This window comes from Ciconia boyciana, chromosome 2 (genome assembly GCF_034638445.1).
Source record: "Ciconia boyciana chromosome 2, ASM3463844v1, whole genome shotgun sequence".
In the NCBI taxonomy this organism is placed as follows: domain Eukaryota; kingdom Metazoa; phylum Chordata; class Aves; order Ciconiiformes; family Ciconiidae; genus Ciconia; species Ciconia boyciana.
Genome location: NC_132935.1, coordinates 95,556,573 through 95,581,995, shown reverse-complemented (window position 1 = coordinate 95,581,995; position 25,423 = coordinate 95,556,573). Strand labels below are relative to the sequence as shown.

Here is a 25,423-nt window from a genome sequence, read left to right as displayed (position 1 = left end):
GGCGCTCTCAAAGTGAGAGCCTTTGGCTGGAAACCACAGACAAGTGCACGGGGCTCAGAAGGTCAAACAAGTCTCCCAAGTCAGCAATGAGGTCTTTTCCTCTGATTTTTTTACTTGCCCTCCTGTTCCCCTCTCTCATATACACAGAAGGAAGAAAAACGCACCTATTTAAACTGATCTTATCCACGAAAAGTCAAGTGTTCAGCTTCCAAGTAGCACTCAGTGAAGTTTTCTCAGTGTGCCAAAATATTTTAAAGAACTGTTTACCCGCACTTGTAGGGCTTTGTACCCAATGCATCAAGAGCCGTTTCCAGAAGCGTTCCTTGTGAAGTTAGCAAGAATTGTGGTTATTCAGCATTTCAGACCTTATGTCTAAGCACTCGAGCAGTTACATACCCCTGTTCTTTCAAACTAATTCCATTTTCGTAGAACCATGGCCAATCTTGACTGCTTTAAAAAACATACGATGCACATCTGGCTTAACAGTAACTTCTGAGTGGCTTCCTATCTCCTGAAGACTTTTTCTTCCTCTGCTCGAAAAAACCTCACCACCAAACAAGCCTTTTTCCCTACAACAAGCAGAAAAAAAAAGCTAGATGTTTAGGGATTCAGTTTTTAACAATTTTAACACCCTCTCACAAGGCGCTCGCTCTTGTGGCTGGTTGCAAGTGTAATGTTTAAAGGAGAATGGAAACTGAGGCGTTGCTCGGATACTTCAGTGCTTTAGAACCTTCCCACATCAGCTAGCGGACACCTACATCATTGAGAACAAACTGACAGAGTCCAGCTGCCCAGCTCATCTGTAAGGCTGCTCAGCAAAGGATTGCAAGGTCCTATAGAATCATGCTACCATTTGACTTGTGCGTAACATAGCATCTAGGTGTGCTGTGAAGGAGTGCCAGGCACAACGCACCCAGCTGAGAACTGCACTCAGGTGATGAGAGCTGCACAAAGGTACAACAAAGCAACTCCTGGGTGAGAACTGTAGATTTCCACATCACAATATAAACATTTTTCTACAGCCCTCACTCACCTTTCATAGTGCACTCATCTTTGGAAAAAAAAAAAAAAAAAAAAAAAAAAGGCAAATCATCTTAATTAGACCATTAGAAACACTGACTGGTACTGTCCTGCTAACTAAAGCCTCCAGCAAGCTTGTCCATGTGGGCCAGACAGGTTCACTCACGACTACAACCATGGTAGCTCTGTTGAGTCAGATTAACATTACTAAAAATCTATCTTAATGTTCATTAAGATGCAGGTTAACGCATTAACTGGTCTCGCACAGCCACAAACATCGCTTCGGACACGGCAGGCTGTACCTTAAGGAGCATCAAGAGAGGTGGTTTTTTTTTTCTTTAATTGTGTTCAGCTAACTCAGTTGACCTCAAACAATTGAGACACACACCCTTTTTGCCTGTCAGGACAGGGTCCTTCTCTGTCTTTCACTACTGGGACAGAAGAAGTGAAATAGGTACAGAGGTGATTCACATGCAACCCATCCTTCACTTACTCGTAATGGGGGGTGGAGGGGAGGGAAGCACATGGGTGAAAAGCTGCAGCTGTTCCAAGGCTGTTCCAACTTTACAGCACACGATTTATGGAAAACAAAACAAGAAGAACAGAAAAATAGGATTTGAACATTACCGACCTGAAAGAATCATTATAAATACCTCCTGCTCTGTGTAAGGGCTACCCTGGGCTCCATCTGCCTTCAAGGCCAAGAAAGGAAACATTAAACTTGAACAGCAGCCAGAATTCACTGTCTACTTTCTAACAGCGCCGGGCTGTGCTTAGACGGGGAAGTCTCTACCTGCAGCAGACCAGCAGGCAGCGCGTCGGTCAAGCCCTGCTGCTGCTGCTGCCTCTGCACTTCGCACCGTCACCGTGAGCTCCAGCCCGAGGCAGGCAGAGGGACAGACACGCAGCTCTGCCCCGTAGGGCTGCCCTCTCCCCGCGCATCTGCAAGCAGCACCAGGTTCGGACAGGAGCACACTCCTCGTGCCCCAGCAATGGGCCCCAACTATTTTGGCAGAGGCACGTGCTCCGAAAGGCCCAGACTCCGAGAGAAAGGAAGGCACGGGTACCAGTCGGACGGGAACGCTCTCCCGCACAGCGCAGCCTTCCAGCGGGCTGGGGTTGCTATTCGAGGCACCGCACCGGCATTGACGCAACCAAGGGCGGCGGATGCCTGCGCATCCCCTTCACTCGGGCATCGCCGCCGAGACTTCCCGGGGTCCCGCCGCAGCCCAGCGCACCCGCGGCCGGGCCTCCCTGCCCCGAGCACGACGGAGAGGCAGGAGCAGCAGTTGCTGCGGCAGGGCCAGCCCTTCCCCTCCCTTCCCCCCGCGCAGCCACCCCCACCCTCCAGGAGCTATATCGCAAATCCCCAGGCCGTGCCGACTGCCAGCTGACATAACTGTTTAGTCAGCAACCAGGGAGAGGAGCGGCCGCCCCCCTCCATCCTTCCCCGGCTCCTTCCCGTGGTACCTTCCCCGCCGCCAGCAGCCGCCAAGGAAACAATCTCTGCCCCCCAACCCCTCCCGGCCTCCCCAAAGTATTCCGTTTTCCAAAAAGTTTGTCGAGCTTTGCACATAGCTGAGGGATCGGGGTTGTTCGGAGCTGTTCTTTCCTTTTTTTTTTTTTTCCTTCCCCCCCCCGATGCTTTGTGTAACCCTCTTTCACCACCGTGCCCCATCCCCCAGGCGAGAGGAGATCCAGCAGCAGTGCTTCTGCTAGAGCAACTTCCTCCATTTGCTGTGAGAACATCGCTCCGGCCGGCCCCGCGCCCCGCGCCGCCCCGCAGAGGAAGTGCAACATAATAGCCAGGCCCCAGGTGCCAAGGTTAGCTTGTCCTTTTCCTCTCCCCGGGATGATTTCCACTCCTTTTAATACCAGCCTCCTGAAGAGCAAGGGCTTAAAAGCTGTGCAAAAGTTAGGAACCAAAAAAACAAGGCACCGAAACCTGCTGAAGCACCACACGGCCTTTGCACGCTAAAACTTACACGTGTTTCCGAAAGGTTTAGCCTTTTTTACGGAGTGAAAAGTCAGGCTTCATCCACACACACAAAAGCTGAACGACTTTAACCATACTTCTTTCAGTCGGAGAAGCCCAGCCCTCGCCAGCAAGGCAGCAGTAGTACCGGCGTACGAAACTGCCCGTGCCGGCTTTCTCCGCCTGCCTAGTGCAGATGCAACAACTACAGCAGTACAAATGTCTCCGCTGAAAGGAAAACCATATCCCAGACCAGGCTGGAATAATGAAAAGCCTGGGCAAAAGGCAAGGATTTAGTCTGCGAGGGAGACGGAGGTCACCACCCCAACCCTGTTTCTTGGAGCACCAAGGACGCAGTTTCCACCCTCTATTCTGACAACACCTGTGTAACTGAACACATGACATATTTTTAAAAACATAGGTTTTAATGGAAAGCCTCACAATGTGTTGTTACACCTTTCCTTGGTCAGTTTGCTTGCATGGTACAAAAGTGTGCATCTACTTACTCCAAAATGCAAATACTCATAGTGTCAGGTTGTTGGAGGGAAGCTGCTACACTGGCTCATTTCGCAAAATGCTCTGCCTTTCCAGGTGTAACAAGGGGAGATTAAAAGGTGTAACTATGCCCTAGGTGCTATGATGCTATCCAGAGTTTACGCAGAAACAACATGTCCTGTGCTGACATCCCTAAAACAAAATGTTATTTATTTGGCTTACATACAAAAGGCTATTTCACAGTGAAAAACTGAAATCTCCCCTTTCCTCCTCTCCTCCCCATAAAAAAATACGCGGATGCTCTTTTTTGTATTTCCTCCCAGCTGGGTATCCATGCAACTGACTCCAATTCATCTAATTACTAAACTGTAGAGTAACTGAAAAAATTGAAGAGTTATTGACCTGTCTGAGTTTATCATATTGTGAATGTAAGGAGTTACTGAAAGGAAAAAATCAACCCTACAAATAGTCTCCAAATAACCAGGCAATGGTGAGGACTGAAATTCCCTAGAAAAGAAGAATGTTTTAAGTTCAGAACTCCTTAATTCACTCTTCCACGCTTCAGCGCTAAAACCTCACATTCTACACAGGCTGCCTGCTGCCAAGAGATAGACAGCTGCAACACGTAGACACAAAAAGGAGGTGTCTTTTGGCTGGAGTTTTAGATTTCTACATGCTGCCCTGTTTTACATGCTACTCCCCCAAACAGTTATAAAAAATAACTTCAGAAATCTAAAAACAAATGGGCTATTGTAACTGATGATAACCACTGATAGAGCCTGCATCAAGCGTGCAGATGCCATAAAGCCCCTTCACAGTCCATGTTCCTTTGCAACAAGACAATTTTCTTGGAAATGTGCTGTTGCAATTACTGTACTTACTTGGCCTTTAGCATATGTTTAGTTCCGTATCCTATAACAGAAGTCTGGGCATTCCAATAAACCCTACATCCATCTTCACTATTATTTTCTTTAAGCTGGTATTGGTAACTGTGATTGGTAACTCTGCTCCTGGCTACATAAACTGACTTCTTCCACAAAAGACGCTGCGCTGACACTGGCAAAGTTGCACCAGATTTGTACCAGCTCAGCCAGAACAAAACCTGGACCACAATTTTACATGATGAAACATGATCTCCTTACACAATATCAAGCGTAATTAAGAAAGATACTCTCTTAAGATGGAAATTAATTTGGGAGCAGAAAGAACAGCTAAAGGAGGGACAATGTACCGAAGCAACAGAATTTCTGCACAGCTAATGCAATGAAGAGATTTGCACCAAGAGAGCAGACAGTGAATGTGTAGTAAGGTGGGAAGATGAGACTAGCTTCACAGCTGAAACTCTCAAGCCGCTTGATGCAAACAGCATGTAGTTTTGTGCTGCTTGCACTGGGTCAATACCTCTCCAGAAGCTCCCCTCCTCCAGCTGCTTATTCCCATGTCGGGAAAAGACTACGGTTTGCTTCCCCTTTAGTGACCAAAACAAAAGTTTGTGGGCTGTGACTGTTGAAAGACAGAAAAAAATGAAAGAGGACTGGCTACCCAGATCGTTTTAGAGATATGGCTTACAGAAAAACCCCACAAACCCTTGTATGAGCATCTCTGAAGAGGAGGTGAGTTACAGTACAACAGGAATGAACTGCTAGAGGTGAGGGGGTAAACAAATTATGAGAAACAAAACCAAAACCCCCTCCTTAAGCTGGTTTTGCTGTAGATTATAAACTCCTTCTTCATCCTATGATGTCAAATGCACATTTAGGTTGCCAAGGAAACCATTCTGAGGTCACTAATTCAACATCACTATGAATTTTTTTAGTTACCCAGGCAAAGACACACCAGAAAGGGGAAAGCTGGGACGAAATACCTAAATATCAAAAGACCCTTAAGAAAAAGGCAGCTTCAAAGAGATAACAAACATCGTGCACAGATCTCCATTGAGATTTCTCCCTTTGCATTGTTTGTAGTCACATACCTGGAAGAATACTTGCCCTGAAGTGGTGGGGGGGAAGAGCATTAAATACAAGTGGTGTTAAATACAACCTTTGAAGGCAAACACCACAATGCACCTGAAAGACAGGGGCAAGTGGAAAAAGCAAAAGGGGGGGCAGGGGAAAGTGAGTCTATTAACATAAGCCTGCCACTCTTAGAGTTACTGGCATCATGGTACAGAGATACCCATGAACTGATAGTAGCCATGGAGTGGACACTCACTCTTACCTTCAACAAAGCTGGGAAGCCAGAATGCAGATAAGAATATACAAGTTAAAAATGAAGCATCTTTAAAAAAAAAACCAACATCAAAACAGTTGTGCTGGTTTTTCAACATCACAACTCCAAGCCAGCAAAGATCCTAAGCCCAGCAACACAGCAGATGCAGTTCCCATATACAAGGACAGATATAACAGACATTGCTAATGACCCCCCACCACGGAGCAGAGCTTGGATTAGGCTCTGTGTGCAGGAATTAATCAACCCAGCAACACCACTGCATGGATTCCAGGATCCATCCTAGCAAGCAGTGCCTCCTGTTTCATCCAAGGTTGATTCAAGTCCCCTGCAAAGATAAACTGGCAAAAAGGCATTCCGCTTGGTTCTTCCACTTCTCCTCCTGGCCCCTGCTTCACTACAAAGACAGAATGGTTTTGATAGTTTGACCACCAGTCTTTTTAATGATGGTTGCATGGGCTTTTAAAATCTGCTCTATCTGCATTGCAGTCAGAAGTCCTGTCCTCCTCTGCTATGTCTTCTCCACTGCCTCCTTGTGCCAGCACGACTAAATCAGCTGCAGAGCAAGTCAGATCAGAGAACTGATCCAGCCAAAACTGAACTTTCAGAAGACAGAGGGACAAATACAAAAAGTCCTTATCAGCATCTTGGCCTAGCACTTTAGGGCCTACCTTTAAGATATTTAAGATCTTTAATATTTATGATATGTACCCTAAGAAAAAAGGCAGTTAAGAAAATACTTCTAATTAAAGCAACATAAACATGCCCTCCTGCTTACACATACACGATGATTTTAGCTTTTAGATTTTCCTGATCTAACACCCAAGAGCAGAGAGACTCCTGCAAAGCATATGCCATGCTAGGACTCCATTCCTTGGTCCCACAAGGCCTTTAGGATACTAAATTTAAATTTAGGATACTAAATGCATAGAGCAGCAGCAGAGCAATACAAGACAACCTCTGAATTCAACCATCAGAACTACAACCACAACTTGATAGTTTAAAAGGACAGCCCCTGCCTCCTTTCTCCAAACAGATATGCTTGCTACTTCCAAACACCATATAATTCACAGAGCCCACAGAGCCCAGCACTAAGTGCTGAATAGCTTATTAGAATGGTTTTATACACAGCAACATTGAAAGATTGTAATTATAAATCAGTACTACACGATGAACAGGGCTTGTTTCTCCTAAGACCACCATACTTCATCAATCCTGAGAGGCTTAATAAAGGGAATAAGTAACCTAGATAAAGCTGAGTTCTCATTGTGAAAGGCTTTCTTTACCAAAAGGCTTGAAATCGCTAGCATCACCCTTCATATTACTTGCAAGTAAGTTCCTAGTTCTGGCAAGTGGGAATAAAGTTTTTCATCAGCTCAACACAAATAAAGTAGCATGCATCAATTGGTAGGCAGGTTAAGGTAGGGTTTTAAAAGCCAAGGTTCCTTTTTAGGCTATGTCAGTACTGAAGAATGCGCAGCACTTTACACAGAGAAAGAAAGGGGTTAGCATGACCTGATCTAAACCTCTCCTTTCTCACTCTCCACTTCAGAAGTGGCTGCATTTCAGTAGCATTGTAGGCATGAATTTGTAAAGCACCCTGGGAGCAATCTCATGTAAGTAAATACTAGTGGTATGGTTAGTACTGAAGCAAAATTCTTTTGGTTGCAAAAATTAAAATCTCCAAGTCCAGCAACATGGAGTAGCCCTACAGGTGGACAAGTGGGCTGGCAGACCACCAAAAAAAAGGGATGGGGACAGAATAGAATTACATCAATAAACATTTTACTTGAGAGAGCTCAAAACAAGTCCCCTGATACCTGCCAAGACCAAACAGATGGGTGAATCCTAGTTATCATTTCAAATAAGTAGGCTAGCATTGGAAAGCCGGCAAACTTTTTTGTGGGTAGTATCACTTGGTTTGGGTGGAGCTTAAAGAAAAACCCCCAGAGCCGGCGAGGACAAATGCCCCTTGTCTCTGGATAAGTTGCATTCACTAAGGTTGTAGATACGCAGGGTGTGCTTCAGGCTGCCATCTGTGGGGTGGGGGGGAAATACTAAGTAGAGGGATACAGGGACACTGCTCTTAGAAACCAGTAGTGTGTTTGGGAAGGAAAGCAGCGAGCAAAGCACCGTTTAAAAAAGCAGTTCTCAAGCAATCAGGATGGAAGTAACTGAGCCAGACCTGCTAACACCCTCACCGATCAGCATCTTCTGCCTGTAACCTGCCAACACTGAAGAAGTTTCCCAAAAAAGCTGCTGGAGAATCCTGGCAGCACCTGGAAATCTTTAAGCCTGTCCAAGTATATGTCTTACAGCAATAAATATGTAGGCAAATAAAGTACTTCTGGCATGTTCCTGTGATAGATGTTAACAAGGCAAACTGTAGCTTTAACAAGTGTTCGGTGAACAACATAATCAAAAGCACGGAATAACTTCTGCATAATAACCAATACTCAGATCAGGACTCCAGCCTGGGAAGAAGGCCGCAGAGGTGATACAACTGAGGTCCACAAAATCCTGAAAGGTGTGGAGAAGGCAGGTAGTGAATGATTACTATTTCCCATAGTACAAGTCCTAAATGGTATCAAGTAGAAGCATCAAACGGCAGGTTTAGAAGGTTGGTTTTTCACCTCCCCTCCAACAAAGCATGTAGTTAAACTGCAAAACTCACCACCACAACATGCCGAGTGTCTGTACAGGTTCAAAAAGCCGCTGGACAAGCTCAGGAAAAAGGATTCTTGAACCTAAATACTGAACATATATAAAACCCTTTTGGCTCAAGATATTCCAGAAGCTGCACAGCGCTGGAAGACTATACTAGGAAAGCATCATTAATAGGTGCCCTTCTGCCATACTCTGTTTTGATAAATCCACATCAATCAGCACTCTGGGCTAGATGGCCTTTTGGTCTGACTTGGTATTAGACACAAGTAGGACTCCCTCTAGTTTTCAGTTTTGCAGGTGAAAAATGCAGCATGACTTACTCCACAGGATGAAAAAACCTTCTGCCACAGATCCGGAGGCATTTCTGTCAGCTTGAAGAGGCATTCCCTGCTCTGAACCCAAGTTTCACTCGAGAAGGAAGTACCAGGAACTGTTCATTCCAGGACAGGGCAGTCCTGGAGAAACATCGCCGGAGCCACAGCTTCAGCATGATTCAGGTCAGGGTGATTTCAGAGGTTACCATACCACGGCTGTCTTCCCTGTCTGACGGCCAGTGGTCACCACGCTTGCAGCAGAGACACGTCCAACTCCAGAGCTGCCCATAATTGAAGTTTTAACTACCACTCAATTCAATTTAAGCACGGTGAACTCTGAAGTGCACCGCTTGGGAGGGAAGAGACACGTCCACCCTTCTGCCTTCTCTGCAACACAAACCAAGCCCTTCACCAGGGTCAGAGCAGAGCAGCAGGAAAAACTGCAAGTCCTTTCTGCAGCAAACATTTGCCCGAGGCCCTCACCTAGGCAGTGAGTACAGGCACACTTACTTCCCAGCCTTTGGGCAGGGACTGTGGTTAGAGGCTCGTCTGCGGACCACCTCCAGCAGAAGAGTCCAGCACAGAGCCAGGCCTCTTGCTGGTACTGCCACAGGACATATTAACTTGTCTCCTTCAATATGCATCCAGCAGAGTTCAGGTCATGGATTTGTTGGAAGTTCATCACTTATTCAGGCTTTTGTGCAAGAGGTCATTGCTGTCAAACTGTCTGCTTTCACAAGCACAAAAGCTCATGTTAAAATGTAAATACTTACAGGTGTTCTACCAGGCACTCAAGATGAAAGTCAGAGCAAATATATTAGCCCTAGCCATATTTTACAATGCTGGTAGTACTTGAATGTCATCTGTTTGTGAACCAAGGTTTTTATGTGGGTTCATCTGCCTAGACAGGAAGCATGATATAAAGGTGAAGACACAGGACTGGATTTAGAGCATTTGGGTTCTTTTTCTCCCCATTACTGTCTCCCTCTGTGACCTTCAGTAAATAAATTCTTCATGCCACTGTCCCAGTTGAAAAGAATGTGAATAGATGCTTACTCGGTCCCATACAACTGCTGTGACCCTGTGTCATTTTTGCTAATTACTACAAGAATTCTGGAATGATACAGGAAATGTTAATCCAACTCATAAAGTTAACCTGAGCTAACAAAAAGAAAGAGCCTTATAAAAGAGCACAACACCCTCCTCCCCAAAGGCCTGTGTTACGCTGTTTGTTTTTCAAGACGGATTCTCTGCAACTTATTATTACATCGGCCTTGATGGAGACAGCATTTTGCAAATTCAGCTTTGCAAGAAGCCCGGATAGGCTGGCTTACCCCTGTCGCCTAGATTTGTGCACTGCATACCACTTGCAAGCAATTCAAGCACGACTTCTGTGTTGGGGTAACACCACAAGACTAGCAGCAGGACTATGCTGGCACAGGCCTACTGGGAAAATCAACTCCCCAGCTGTGGGAAGAAGCAAAGCCGGCAGAGGCTGCAATCACCACGTCACCCTGGAATCCAGTTTCATGTCCAGTCCAACCTCGTTCTGTGATTGAGCTGCACAGTTCTGGAAAAGCTGGTATCCTCTTCCCTCAGCACTTCCAGCTACACGTCAGAGTCTCTTGCGACTTTCGGAAACTACTGTATTAGCCATTAAATGGGAAGAATTCATCTCAGGCCCAAGAGGAACTCGCATTCTTTCAGTTCAGTACCTATCACGGGTAATTTTGCACTGTGCATCCCATGTCTTGGAGGCCAGACAGCCCCACCGCCCTTAACCACGCAGAGGCTCTCACCATCGGGGACCCACGGTACCAACATATGAGGAAAGACCGCTTCGGTAAACCTCATGGTAATGCAAAGTACCATCTCTCTGGAACAACACAGGGGAGTGGAAGGGAGCTGTGAACAGCTGTGCTCTTCTGATGTGCGTTCCCTTCCTCTGCTCAAGCAAGCGCAGGGGGCCAAGTGAGCGCACATGACATGCTCCCTGCAGGATGCCACATCCTGCCGTATTTCATACAGCATCCCAAGGCAAGCCAGGCACTTTTCAAACACAGTACGATGTTTGACAGTATGATCTGTCACAGTGTGACAGGTTCTCAGAGACAACATAGGGGAGAGAGAAGGGAACGGCACTGACAGATTTATCCAACAGCCCTGAACTGTTCCTAGCCACGCTTCTCTTAAAAGGAAAAAAACCAAGCAAATAGACACACCGCAGACACACACAAATTTTACAATGCGTTTTCTTTCTGCTCCTTGCTTTCGGTAACTTGTTCTACTTTTACAAATTTCTCGTAACTCTCACTCACTCATCCCAAACCTTCCCATTCCTATAGAAAGCAGAGGTCTGTTTTGAAGAGGGGGAAATAAAAAGAACTGTGGAGGTTGTTTTACGTACTGCTTACCCCCTAAACCTGCTCCCAGCCCGGCTCCCCCTCGCCCCCCCACACACGGTGCCGTGTTTTAAGGAGCGCTGGTTATGCTGACATCAGTGAGGCTCCGGGGGCCATCTAGGCAGCTGTTCCTGCTCCTGTGCGTGGCCAAGAGCCAAGTCGCTCTGCCTTTTTGGTGATGTTCCCTCCTGCCGGCTACCCCCACTCCCACCCACACGTCTGCAGGGTGGGGCGAGATGGCCACTGGCAGCCTTTCCAAGGAAACCTAAGCAAAAAAAAAAAAAAAGGCAGCTTTCATTTCCAGCCTCTGGTCAGAAACGCTCAGCAATTTTTGACAGCGTGCTGTGGGTTGAAGGAACTGTAATTTTTCTTCCCGGATAGCCGAGGCCCAAGTCGCCCTTAGGACTTTGTCACCTAGAGGAGAAAAACGCGTGCTCTGTCCTCCCTCTCCCCACACGCAGGGACAGCCCGCCAGCATCAGAGACGAGCCCGCAGGCCCCGCTCCATACAGCTGTTCCCCTGTTTTGAAGCAGACCCATCCTTGGAGGCAGCTGTCCTCTAGCCAAATGATGATAGCAGAGCAGCAGAAAGCTCACTGAGACCAACCCGAGAGCGCAAGGCGGGTGCAAGACATCTTCCAGGCACAGGAAAGAGGCCACCGCAGCACTTTTTCTTCCCTCTACTGCTCCCTGCAAGGGCAGGAAGCAGTGCGAGGGCAGGCGAGGTGTGCCAGGGCACCTTTTGGCCCAGCCAGCCCCACGGGGGCAGGTTTTAGGCAGCTGGCTATCTGCAACCGGTAATCCCAGCGGCGGGGAGCGTCCCCGCGCTGAGCCGCAGCCAGATCCGGGGAGTGAAAAGGTGACAGCCAAGCCAACTTCACGCAAGCCCTCGGAGCCTGCAGCTCAGACCCCATGTCAAGATTAGGAAAGTATGCACACACAGAGAGCACATGAGCTGCTGGAGTGCTTTCGTTTTAACTCTTGCAGACACCATATATTGAAAGAGTTTGGGTTCACAGCCACATTTCTTGCCCTCTCTCTTCAAAGCCAACTCTTCTCAGGCCACAAGACCTGCGACACTTCCTCGGGCTGGGCAATACCTTCTCAAATAGGTCAGAAACTGAAGTCAGTGAGGTGAGTTTGGAGCTGCAGCTCACACGGGTTAAAGATTCTGGCTTGTGTCAGGAATACTTTTTCTGAAAGTTAAACGCAGGCCCCAGTCCTGAAACACTTCCCCTAACTTCACCCATGCCAGTATTTTGACTTAAATGGAACAACCTACTTATATAGAATTATATATGTGTTTAAAGTGTCTGCAGGATCAGTGCTTGGCGTGATCTAGACTAGCCTCCAACACACACACACACACATCAGCAAATTTAAAAAATACCTTGAAAGCCATCAGACAAAGCTGTGTTAAGACAAAAAGAAAAGGATAAAGACGGTAACCCCCACCACAGCACATTTAAAATTTACATCTGCATATGTTCTAGGATGATTCACCAGGCCAGGAGAAATAGGGATGCCTGAAGGCTACAGCTGGAAGCTAGAGAAGGGTCCCTAATACTTGGTTTATCTGGGCAAAGAGTAGTCTCAAAACCAAGCAGATCTGTACACTATCAGCACCAGGAACACTGATGATTCTGGAAGCCACTTACGAGTTTTCCAATTTTACCTCTTCTAAGGAATAAGAATTCAAGTACAGTAATGTTAGCAATCCTAAACTGTGAAGAAACCCCCCTTCAGCCAAGAAACAAACTTGACTCCTTCCTTCTCTGTACCGAGCACAAAAGCAGCAGATACAAACACGAGTTTCCCTGGAACAAACCAGTCAAATTCATTCAAATCTTCCCGAAGCGCAACAGGGCAGAACCCATTCCTGTTCCCAGAGCTTATTACAGTAACATGACTAAACATGCTCAGCAGTCCAATGTGATAGGATGCATCCATTTGCTGATGCCAGAGGAAGATGCATGTCTCTTCTACATGGCACTGCTCTCACAGGCTGCTTTTCAAAAGATGTTTTGAAAAGCGACCTGCTGCGTACATTCTTAACAAGTCATAGTATCACCGGCTGCACAAGTGTTTGACCTCTGCTTGCTATGCACTGTGGACAAAAATCTGACATCAGCTTATTCCAACCTTAGTAACACCAAACTGCTCCTACAAAGCTGGCTGGAACAGACTACAACACCACACCGATAAACTCCCAGACGGACCCCTGGAGTGCTGAAAATGCAACTAGTTTAGTACATGAGCCCACATGTTTTAAATTTGGGTTGGTTTAATCCAAGTAAGTAACCTGATTAAAATGGGAGTCTTCTCTGGAGGTCTAATTTCTAGATATTTCCATTACTCTATATGCCTTCATGTTGTATAAACATAACAAATGATACATACATCACTGTTGGGATGACTTAAGAATTCAGTTTAAAGCTGCAACGCAAGTCACTCAAGGCAAGAGAATTAGATTACTTTGTGAATGGCAAGAGCCAGCAATCGCACTTCATTTCATTCTTGGAAAGGTGATGTATTGAGGGGGTGACATCTTTCTATTCCCAGTTTCTTCTTCTAATTTCTCAACTTCAGAACCTTGAAATTTGTCACTTTTACATACAGACCTAAAGCAAAAGGGAGAGAGAAGGACGTGGTCTGACTGTGATGCTTTAAAACATGTATTAAAGCTAGGAGTGTATTTGCTTCTAAACCAAACAACCAGACGCAGACCCCTGAACATGTGTATATACTTGTGCCTATACTGCCTAGAAAAAAAAAAAAAAAGAATCTTTGTCCCTCATGTGCAAACTAGGCATTTATGAGAGCCACCCAAACTCTGCCTTGCAAGCAAAGCTCTCTGTTTATAAGCAGACACCTCAGCAGTAGCGGCGCAGGTTCCCAGCATGCCTCAACCTTGGTATCTGGAAAGGCTCCATTATGGGGTAAGAAGATAGTTATAATTAAACATTTATACTGAGGTAGTGCCGAGCAGGTCAGTTCCACAGTGTGTCAGGTGGCTTTTCAAAACTTGGTAATTGAATGCTGATCCCTGCCCCGAAGAGTTTACAGTGTGGGAAATCAAAGCGTAACACTTGGCATCTGTATACTGGGAATTAAACAAAGACCACCACCAGCTCATTTCTTGGGTCTTTGGACTAGGCAGCTCATGTAAACACTCATTACCAGAAATAGTAGAAATTTTTAAATTGGTAGTCTGCACTTTCCTAATCCACATCTGTGCTACTGGGTTGTTACTGGGTCGTGCAGCTCCTTTGTTTGAATTACTAGCTGGGACAGTAACTACAGAGTGCAATTTGCACATGTTGCTGGCATCTTCTTGTCCAGTGTAAATTATTTTTGGCCCAAATACTTTTTAGCAATCATTTTGAAAAGTCAGCGAGCACACAAACGGAAAAATTTACTGCAAGTCAGACAATTCAGGCAGTGCAGGCACAAGAGAGGCTGCCAATGCACAAGGTCGAAAGTCAGGCAACGGCAGATCCTTCTGCACGGGGTCACCCAATACTCCCCAGGACGACCCCAGGCAGGCATCAGTACATCTGCTACGCAATAGTAGCACACATCGGCTATCAGGCAGACCACGGCCACATGCAAGTCTGTGGCGTTGCAAATCTACTAACCCACATCTTCTCCTATGGAGATTAAGAGTTACGCAATGGTGTAAATAAAAACTCTGGCCCCAAACACGCGGGGGCCATCTCTGCCCCAGATCCATCCTCAGGGAGAATTCTCTACATTCCCCTTTTCCTGCAGGGAAGGACAGGCCTGGGAAGGACAAGTCCTCCTCCCACTCACCAGAGCAAATATACATTCACAAAAGTTAAAGCACACCCTCTGGGATTTAGAAAAGGGATGCAGCAATGGCCACACTGTTTCAGCAATGCCCAAAACCAGGATGGAAGAGAATTTAGTCAAAATAGGCTATTATGTCACTAATTCAGTTTGCTGTTTATCAAACAAGCTCCTAAAACAGATGCACTGACTTTGTAACTACACCTGTAGGAATTTCAAGCACCAGAAAAATACAAAGACACTATTAGTGTTTCAGTTTTTTAAAGTTTCCTGGCATCTTTCATGCTATGAATGCTCAAGAGCTTTCAGCTGTATATACCCCACATAAAATCTTAGTCCAGTGAAGCCTGAAAGAATTTTGCTGTTGATTGGAATGAAGCCACATTTTCCACTTCTACATACTATTTACACATCTATTGATTTATTAAACACATAACAGAAACCAAAACGGGGCACGATCTGTGTCCAGCTTGGCCCACTTAACTGTTCTGTGAACACCTTAACTTTCGTTCGCTGACTTTTGAGCATTTACAATGAGTAACCTCACCATTTATTTCTATCTCTTTTTTCTTTCTTGAGCGAAAAGGGAACCATGGAAAATCCCCAGTCACTAGATTTAAAGAGCTTACAAGTTCCAAAAGCTTTGCAAGTAGAGATTGGGAACTGCTTGAACTGCAGTTAGCGGGGCTGCAGAGTTTACAGAATCCACCAGTTCCTTCCTGCAGAGTTTATAATCTGCATGGCTTCCTCCCAAGGTAGCCGGCATCCACTCTGAGGTACGGATCATTTCACTCACCCCTAGAAATTCACCCTCTGGTTAAGTCGAACGTGGTGGCCACTTCACGCTCAGCAAAAGGATGCTGCCATTTCCCAAAAAGGAGGAATGGAGAGAGAGGATGGAGAAGATTTCTCCCACAAAGCACTGATATGAAAATAAATTATTCGCTATTTAAAGAAAAGCACAGTTTACAACAATAAACCGATTTTACACCAGGGAAATTGGGGTATGTGATGTGGCTCTCTTTACCCTTTTGTAACATGGACAGTCAGGCTCCTGACAGTTCAAAGGCTGCCAGGAGATCTTACCAAGCAGAAAAGCCACCTATCGGCTGTAAAGGCTGGAAGTTCCTCCAAGACTTGTTTCAGAAGCTGCCAAGGACCAGTTTTGAACCTTACTTGGAAATGTAGTAAGAAGTACTAAGCGACACCTGGCTGGGCCATCTGATAAGGAGGAAGAACAAATGATACCTGCAGCTGTTAGAAAAACAGACCAAAAGAAATATACCCTCCAAATCAACTAAACACAAGGCATAAGTTACATCTCTATAGAGAAGCACTTGTCATTGCACTCATACTTCTTCCCCTGGAAAGTAACAGTCAAACCTCACAAATGGAAGCTCTTAGTAACCCAGCTACATCTCTTCCACAACCGGCTTCTATGGCACGTGCTTCCACTTCCTGGACCTTCAGTATCTCACTTAAAAAGCAAGCCTCCTCCTGCAGCTTTCCTTCCTTCTGTCCAAAAGCATCAGGATGTATAGGCAGCAAAATATGTGAGTTGTGCTGCAAGTTATCCAAGCGAACACCAATTCAGGACACTTTAAGGCTTTTGGGGAGAAGGAGGGGACAAAGCAGGCAAGCACATGCACAAGACGCCACAGCCACCTGTTGTCCTCGATACACAGGCAACTGCATCACCATCAGAAAAAAATGCACACACAAACGGAGAACAGCACACAGGTATTCATGTCCTGGCTGCTTCTCTTTTTCTCAAAACACTAAGAGCAATGAGACATAATGAACTTAATTTAATGAAAAAAATGCATTTTGTGTAACCAAAAGAGGAACTTAAACTAGGCTCTTTCCCCTGCCCAAAGCTGTGAGTGGTCCAAATTAAAAGTGATATTGCTCCCTAAAGGAAATACAAAGAAGTACTGCTGCTTATTGTGCAAAATCCAAAGCAGTTGTCCCTTGTCCAAGCTGTAACGTTAGCGGTGTGAAGGAGTTCGGCCTGAACACGGGATTGGAATTTATTGCTGTGATGCAAGCGCTCTGAGCAAAGCACTCCCAGTTACTGATACACCTGAACACTGACATCACCTGCCGTACGGAACGGGACTAACAAGGGCTCGAGTTAAAGCCAGCTAATCACACACGATAAAAGCAAAGGCCAGCTACGCTTCAACCTGAACATTTTGCTTCTCTCATCCTCAGAGAGGAAGCACATACCTAAATGAACTAAAAAAAGGTTTATCAACGGCTGATCGTCCTCCATTTTCAAACGACTGACGATGCAGGCCACCCATTCCTAAGACACCTATGAGTACCTTTGTGCCGTTTCAAGAAAGCACATGCTAACACCTGTTAAAGTATCCATGAGGAGATGACAAGTGGAGAAGTCTTACATGTATCAGAGGCTGGCAATTCCACTATTAACCACAAAATACGTTTCTCTTTTAGAAGCAAATTAGCAAGTCACATCAGCACAGAAAATGTCCAAGATGCTTAACATACTTTTTACCCAGAGTGACTTAAAAGTCAATAATCAGTTTTTCAAAGCTGACAGAAATTACCCTGGGAAGTCACTTAGCCATTGTGTGCAAGCAGCTCTCCCACACTTTTTGAGAGCTCTACAGAAATAACGTCCCTCCCGCAAATGGATCTTCAAAGAAACTTCAGGCACCAGGATGAGGGGATGTCTTCTTCAAAAGGAAAAGGAACTCTGGAAATCCCGAGATTAAATAAGTAAATAATTAAATAAGATTAAACACCAAACATTTTTGCTCAGGAAGGTTAGGTGCAGGAAAGCTGTGGCATTTGAAAGTTGCATTCCACATGCTTCTACGGGAAGATCGGCAAAGGAGACGGGGAAGGTAATCGAGGCCTGAAAGGCCTCCCTCTCTAATGGTCCCCGGAATACCTATTTTAGTTCAGGAGCCTAACAACGCCCGTGGGGGATTTTGACAGCTTTTCTTTTCCCTCGCTGTAGCACCTCTGGGGATGGCTGGGACTCGGCAGGTGAATCCTGTTGTTAAAACAGCTGCCTTTCTCTACATCTTTAAAGAGGTATTCAGATTCTCTTAGCCTTACTTAGTTGAATCACTCTGAATAAACAGTCTCCACCCATCAACTACTTCTTTTGTGTAAAGCACCTATTCAAAGGCAACCACCTTTATTGATTGCTAGGCTGGCCAACCTGGAAGCTGAAAGCCACTATAAAAAAAAAAAAAAAAGCAAGCAGGATACACCAGAAGGCCTGTGCTGTTTGTAAAGGAAGCACAGGTCCAGGCCCTGCTCAGTTACATCAGGACAATTCCTTTCTGACTGCAGGAGGCTGCTCTAACAGGTTTAACACCGGCACAGCCCCGAGCCAAGGATCCCACCGGCTCTTCTCCCTTTTGTCCAGGCCCTTTTCCTTGTTCTGACCCTTTTCCAGCACAACACGAACAAGCCACCCAACGGGAGTCCACAGCATATGCCCTAGCTGGCAATTATTTGTACTTTGAACATTTCATAATAAAGCATTAGTACAAGCTCTAAATAAGTTTTGTCACCCTGCTCTGAGTAAAATGCTGAGGGAAGGGAGGCGAGATGCTCGGGTACTGCTGCCTCGGAAGCCCGCACTCTTCTAAGTCACTGGCCCTCAAATGTTGCTTTTCAAAACAGGGTGGGGTAGAGGGAACACCTCCAGGTGGGAAAAACATCATGACTGCCAGACATGAAAGATAAGCCATCATCAGATTTCTTGCACCGAAGAAGAACAAAGAGTCAATGCTCCTGAAATTCCTGTTCAGAAGTACCCCAGAACAGAGCCAGCACTTCCCACCTCAGCCAACCTCACCTATTTTCATTTGTAATCAAACCCTGATAACCAAACCTGGCCTGGCAAAGCTCTGCAAGTTTCAAGCCCTTCCTGGCTCCACACAAATAGATAACTTTTCAGTGTATCACCAGAGAGTGGCATTTCAAAAGATACCCAAGTCCTGCCTTTGAAATCACTGCCTATAAAGATGCTTCTAAATAGGGTGGGGGGGGCTGCAGCTCCCATAGGTGCTGGTTTATGTAGGATAGTAAAAAAAAAAAAAAAACAAACAAAAAAAACCCAGCACACACAGAGAAAGGATTCCTCATATGCCTCCCCAAAGAAAATCTGCTTTAACTGCTGAACAACAGCTTGGCAAGTCAGATCTCCCACCCCAAAATAAGAAACGAGCTGTTGCATGGTCTCAGAAGGCAATTCCTTCTCACCCTCAAAGTTTACATCTGCTCCTCGAGACACTTTCCAGCAAAGCTGCAGGGTACCTGAGCACTCCATCCACGATGAAACTGTACTCAAAAGAACACGGAGCAGTTCCTGGCCCCTTTCCAAGCTGCAGAATACTCTTGAAAAAGCGTATTTTAAAGCTGTAATCCCATGACTGACCGTCTTGCTTGAACTCAGAAAGGAGGTGAAAGAAAAAGACACAGAGCAACAGGCATTCTCACTACCTTCAGGAGAACCGAAAGCAGCGCTACCATCCTCCTCTACAATTATCTCCCAAGAAAGAAGCTACCACATCATCAAGGCAGCCGTCTCAAACTGGTCCAGTAACATGGTCCAATAATACGCTCATTTTAAAACAACCTTTATTGCGCTGAAAGAAGAAGACATGATTTCACATGTTTTAAGAGTGTACACCTAAAACACAGATTTCCAAACTTAGGCATCATTCATCAAAAAGTTAAAAGGGGCTTTTTCTGCACATGCATAGGTTTCAGACTAACAGGATTTACTTGTTTTCTGCCTGTTCCTGGGGAACCTTTGCAAGACTGTCCCTACAGGCTGCTATCCAACATACATCAGATGCTCTTGGAGCAACAGATAACTCTGGAAGGACATTTGCAAAGGGCACAAATCGAGGGCCCAATGCTGGTAAAATTTAGGCATACTGGGGGAGGGTGGAATTACGCCTGTATGTAGATAACTTGAACACTCAACAGTCCCCCGGAAAGCTTTATTCATGCATCTAAGTATTTTTTTCAGGTGTTTTATTATAAAAAAATGTATTTTAAGTCAATAAAAAAATTATTGCAACTTAAAAAGTGAATCCCTTACAAAAACACTCAGGTTAATTTTAGCATCCTTCTGTTTAGCTGCTTAGCAACACTTATCCTATGACCTTCTAAGCACCACCTACTTTTACAAGGGATAATGAATATAACCAAAGGGATTTATCTATATGTTTTTAATCTATACAATGTAAGTACATGAACAGTTTCTATTTAAATGAGAAATCCAACTGAGAGCAACCCAAACTATTTCTGCTCAAGAAGAAACTTTCACAGGCTAAAGTCAAACTGCTGTTACGACTGCAGTGTGACTTCAACATAGGCAAAGTGATAAAATCCTTAAGGATTGAGAAAAGCACTACAGAAGTCAATGTTTGTATGTCTTGGGAAATGCTGCACTTGCCTTTGGTACCAAAGGAGATTCTAGATATTACTAACAGATAATGAAGACATTCGTCTTTCCCCGTTTTGGAACTTTAAGAATCTCCTGACCCTCAGAAGCAAAAACAAAAGACATTCGGTCAGAAGGTCAGTGAATGTTATAAAGACTTAAGAATGGGTGCACAACCTGGGTGAGCTGAGTCAGAATAACATGTGTCACTACGCTGAAATCTGCAAGCAAATAAAGTTTCAAACACCCAGGTCTGGGTGAAAAAACATATAAACAAGCAAACAAAACTCAGCCAGCAAACACCCTGTTGTATTCTGTCTTAATACCAAGCCAAAAAAAAAATAATATATATATATTCTTTAGGGTCATTAGTTATTAAAAGAAATGTCTAAGAGTGGCTACATAAATAGTCACTATTGATGGACAAACAACAGTTTGACAACTAGAAGCTGCCTGTGAAATTAGAGCAGAAGAAAAGTTTACTCGACTGTACGTAAAGGATGGTGTTTTTCCAACTACACATTACGAATTCAGTTCCAAATACAGCTACCGGGAGGAGGAAGGTGAGGGAGCAAAAGAGGCCGCACTGGGCCGAGCACAGCTGCCCAGTAGCAAGAGAGGAGGCTGGATGTGTCCCTGCCGGCAGGTGAGGGAGAGCCCTGGTACTCTGATTGATTGGATGATGGATTCATGCTGTTTCTGGGTTTCTAACAAACAAAAGGGCCTATTCTTCCCTGGATGTACCCAACTCCCGTTAAGGCTAATCGGCATTATGCAGGCACACCAAGAAAAGACTATATACCCTTAAGTCTTCAAAGAGAAAATTAAAACCTAAAACAAATATGGCTGGCCTGACCCTGAGTCACTGCATCCCTTTCACGCACGCTGACCCTGTGGAAAACAGGAACTGCGGTAACAAAACTCAGCGCTTGTGTCAAAACGACAGACCTCAACGAAAAAACTTCAGCCATCATAACAGCTGTCCTCTGTGCGCTGCAGGGGTGACAAGACGGCGTTATTTAGCAACTGCTCCTGTTGTTAATAAGCAAATTTTCTTCCAAGGCACAGGGCTGGAGTCTGGGGTTGGAACGGTAAGAAACACCAACTGCATTTGCTGTCTCTCCTACACCACTGCCCCCAAATCACACTGAACTAGACGTCTAACTACTTTCTCAAACACGTAACCGCACTTGATCTGATCTACAACAGAAGACAGGGGAAAGAGGGAGTCGGGATTAAAACTGGATGGTCGGTTCCCCCCCTCTTCCCTCCAGAAATCAGTTCAGCGGCTCCTGGGCAGGATGCTGGCTCCTCGGCGGGCAGGACCAGAGCATCAGCTCCGGGCCGGACACCCCGGCGCGGCCGTGGGAGGGCGGCGGGGCACGGAGGCGCCCGGGCCTCCGCGGGGTGCGCAGGGAAATGTGCTGAGCCAGGAGAAGCGCTCTCCTCCTCCTGCGTAACCCAGCGAGGATGCCGGGCAGGCGAAGATATTGCAGCCGAGAGGTGAAACGGGGAAAATAAAAAAAAAAGAGAGCGAGGGAAAAAAAAAGAAAAAGCAAGCGTGCGTGCGGAGGGGAGGCGGGGGAGAAGTGCAGGGAGAAGAAGCCAGAGGAAACTTATCTGCGACATGACAAAGTTCAATCCACCGCCCTCCCTCCTCTGCTGAAAAAAAAAGTTGCAGCATCTCGGCGCGCCGCGCTCCCCGCGGCCCGGCCCGGCCCGGCCCGGCCCGGCCCTGCTCTGCTCTGCCCAACAACAGCCGCGCCCGGCCCGGCCCGCGCCCCCCGCGCCCCAGCACCGCCGGCGGATGGAGGGGGGGAGGCGGCAGCCCCCCAGCCCCGTGCGTTATTAACTGGGCGGGAGGATCTGCCTCGCATCCTCAGGGCGGCCCCCGCGGAGTCGCCGGGGGGGGTCCCGGCCCGTAGCAACGGGGATGGGGAGCGCAGTCGCCTGAGAGACGGGTCGCGGCTGGCTCCCATCCGCACCGGGCACCGGCGGCGGGGGGGCGGCAGCCGCGCGGCCCGAAACTTTGTTTTCACGCGAAACACCGCCGCTGCGGGGGGGGTCTCCACCGCGCCCCCTCCCCGCCAAGACGGGGGGTGAAGGGGGCGAGGGCGGACCCGGACCGGACTCTCCCTCCCCCCCCCCCCCCCCCTCGCCTCGGATGCTGCCCGGCTCCTTCCTGTAGTGGTGACGCCGCCCGGGCGTCCCTGCCCGCCGCTGGCCCCGCCGCGCAGGGATGTGTCCCTGGCACCGCACAAAGACAGCGGGGGGGGACGGGACACCCGCGGGGGGCAGCGGCCCTACCACCCCCCCGGGCCAGGCTCCCCCCTGCCGCCGCGCAGGCCGGGAAGGGAAAGGACACGCACCTCCCTCCCGGGGGGGGGAGGTGTGGAGAAAGAGGAGGAAAGGGGAGAAAATAAAGTAAAATAAAGAAGAGGGGGAGAGAGGAGAGGGGAGGGGTACCGGGGTGCCGAGGAAGGGCAGGCACGGCCGGCCGGCCCCGCCGGGGCGGGGGGGGGGGTGGAAAGTCAGCGGAGAGATGCGCGGCGCAAGCCGGCTCTACCTGCGAAGAAGGGGCGCCTTCATCCCAGCTGCTCAGCTCCGGCGCGGCCCTCCCGTCCGGGAACAGCGGGCAGGGGCCGCCGCGGGACCCGCCGCCACCGCCGGCAGGAAAATAAGCCCGAAGGAAAAGTTAAAAGGCAAGAGGCTGCGGGCTCGGGAGACGGGGGCGAGCCGGGCTAGAAGATGTTGCTTCCTCGCAGCCCCATCCAAATTGTGGCGGTGGCTGGTTAAAAATAAACTTTGCAGCAGGAGGGGGGGGATGATCTGGCCGGATTCCTGAGCTCAGACGGTTTAATATGGATGAGCATCAGGTCCTGAAGGCAAAACGCCGCGGCTGGTGCCGCTGGTTGGTAGAAAGTCTGCAACAGGGAAGGGAAAAAAAAAAACCCAGGAGCCGCGGAGGGAGGAGAGGAGAGGGAGGAGCGGGGGAAGGGAAGAGGGAGGCTGCACGAACTCATCATCATCTCCACCGCTGCCAGCCAAACTTTTTTTCCTCTTTTTTTTTAAAGGAAACTTTTCTCCCCCCCAACAAGCATTTAATTTTTTAAAGAAGTCGCACGACCAGCCGACACGCTGCAACGTCCTCGCCCCCGCGCCTGCCCCCTCCCAGAAGTTTATTTTTCCTCCTCTTTCCTTCTCCCCCCCCTTAAGAAAAAGAAAGGAAGAAAAAAAAAAAGAGATCCCTCCGGAGTTAGGGCACGCTCCTACCCTTTGTGAGGGAGCGCGGCGGCCGGGCAGCCCCGCGGTACTTACGCCGGACTTTGCTGGGGCTGGGCTGCTTGCGCCGCGACATGCCGGGAGGATGGGCCGCCGGGGGGGCGCGGGGGCGCGCCGGGGGGAGCGCGCACGGGAGGGAGCCGCAAACTTGTTCCGGAAAAAGGAATCAAAATGGCGTTTCTGTGGATGTGCAAAGTTCATCAACTCCGCGCTAACTTCCCGTCCTCCGCGCCTCCCTGGAGGGGAGAGATGGGCACGGTTAGGGACCCCGCCGCGCCGGCCGCGCTCCGCGGGCGCCCCCGCCCCCTGCCCGCCCCCGCGCTGCCCCGCGCACCCTGATAAGGAGACACATCACGTGTCGCTCCGGCTCCTCTCCCGGGGACGCGCTACCGCGGCAGCCTGTTGCAAATAGCATCTCTGTCGGCCCTCGGCGCGGGGAGGGGCGCCCGGGGAGCGGGGCGAGCGCGGCTTTCCCCCCTCCTCCGCCCGGCCCGCCGCGCACCGGCCCCGCCGCCGGCAGCGCAGCGGCGGAATGCCCCGGGCCGGCGGGGGGGGAGCGGGGGGGCGGCCAGGTGCCACGCGGCGCCCCGCGCCCTCCCGCCGGGCGCGCCCGCGGGGCTCTCCCGGGCGGGCCGGGCCTGGCCGGCCGGCGGCCGCGCTCCCGGGCGGGCGTGCGTGTCCCCCCGCCGCCGCCGGCGGCTGTCCCCGGCCGCGGCGGGCGCTCGGGGCTGGAGCGCATCCGGAGCCGCCGGCGGCGGGCGGTGGCGGTGCCGCGCTGCCGGTGCTGGCTTTAGGAATTCATCGGGGCTCTCCGCTGGCCGTGGAAATGTCTGTGCATCCTCCTCCTCCTCCTCCCAGCCCGGCGCCTCACCAGGTACAGCGGCGGCAGGCAGGAATCCGCTGCTGCCCGTGCAGGAGACGGCTTCTGCTTGTGTTTGTTTGTTTCCTCGGAAAACTTTCGTCCTTGCGCGGTTTGGGTCCCTGCTGGGGTCGGTCATCCCTCCGGCTGACGAAACCTGAAGGACATGAAATTTAACAGGACCCAGAACGGCAGCGTAGGAACAGGAGGTGCAAACGCCGTCTCTAATCAAAGGCAAGATCGGGACGTTTGCAAATAGAGGTAGTTACAAACGGCACGGGCGCTGTGCACGGCACCGCAGGTACCGTCCTTTCCCTCGCTTTCACTGCGGTGGAAGCTCAAAGATGTAGAAGACTCCACAAGTGATGGGGAGGTGTTCAGCGTCGCGGGGATTTCACTTTTAAGCCGGCACCGGTTTAGAGTCCTGTGGCGAATAACAGCAGGACATAAAAATAAAATATCTGGAAATACTCCATTCTGAAAGCTCGATGGAAAAGAAAAAATAAAGCAAAACTGCTTGCGAGGAGTGCCGTAACGGGTATAGGAAGAACCGGTTGACACTTTAAGGAAATGATTATTTACACTATTTCTAAAGCTACTAAAACTAGGCCTTTTAAAGCTGTTGTTGGTGAGATGGAACCCGAAGTCACAGGCTGCCTTTTAAAGAAATCAAGTCCTGGCCTGTAGGCAAAAGGCTTGTACCAGCTTACCTGGTATCCTATCTCCTGACTGAAAAGGGATTCACGTGGAAGGGAAGGCTAAATTCCGGGTATGTGGCAGTAAGCCCTCAACCAACTCTTTTCACAAACAGTCTTTTGCCTGTAAGGTGTCATTATGTACTTCCTTTGCACCGTTCTTATCAAATACCGGATAAAGGCATACAAGTCAGGAATACACAGGACCTGTCTCAAAGACATGAGCTGTGCTTCATGTC

The 25,423-nt window shown here is 48.2% G+C and overlaps 1 protein-coding gene and 1 long non-coding RNA gene across 8 annotated transcripts in view; one reads left to right on the top strand and one right to left on the bottom strand.

Moving 5' to 3' along the window:
- Window positions 1-24,145, bottom strand: part of RREB1 (ras responsive element binding protein 1) — a 127,150-nt gene extending 103,005 nt beyond the window's left edge. For 3 of the 7 annotated variants that reach the window (XM_072853248.1, XM_072853246.1, XM_072853249.1), the window contains exon 1: window positions 23,667-23,951. Coding sequence is in view for 1 of the 7 variants with exons in the window: in XM_072853245.1 (XP_072709346.1) it covers window positions 23,667-23,706 (40 nt within the window). In the remaining 6 variants the exon portion in view is untranslated. The other 4 variants (XM_072853247.1, XM_072853250.1, XM_072853245.1 and 1 more) reach the window with 3 other exon arrangements.
- Window positions 22,912-25,063, top strand: LOC140647979 (uncharacterized). Its single transcript, XR_012041041.1, has 2 exons — window positions 22,912-23,050; window positions 23,423-25,063. It is a non-coding gene; the product is annotated as an uncharacterized lncRNA (long non-coding RNA).
- The last annotated feature ends 360 nt before the right edge of the window (window positions 25,064-25,423 follow it).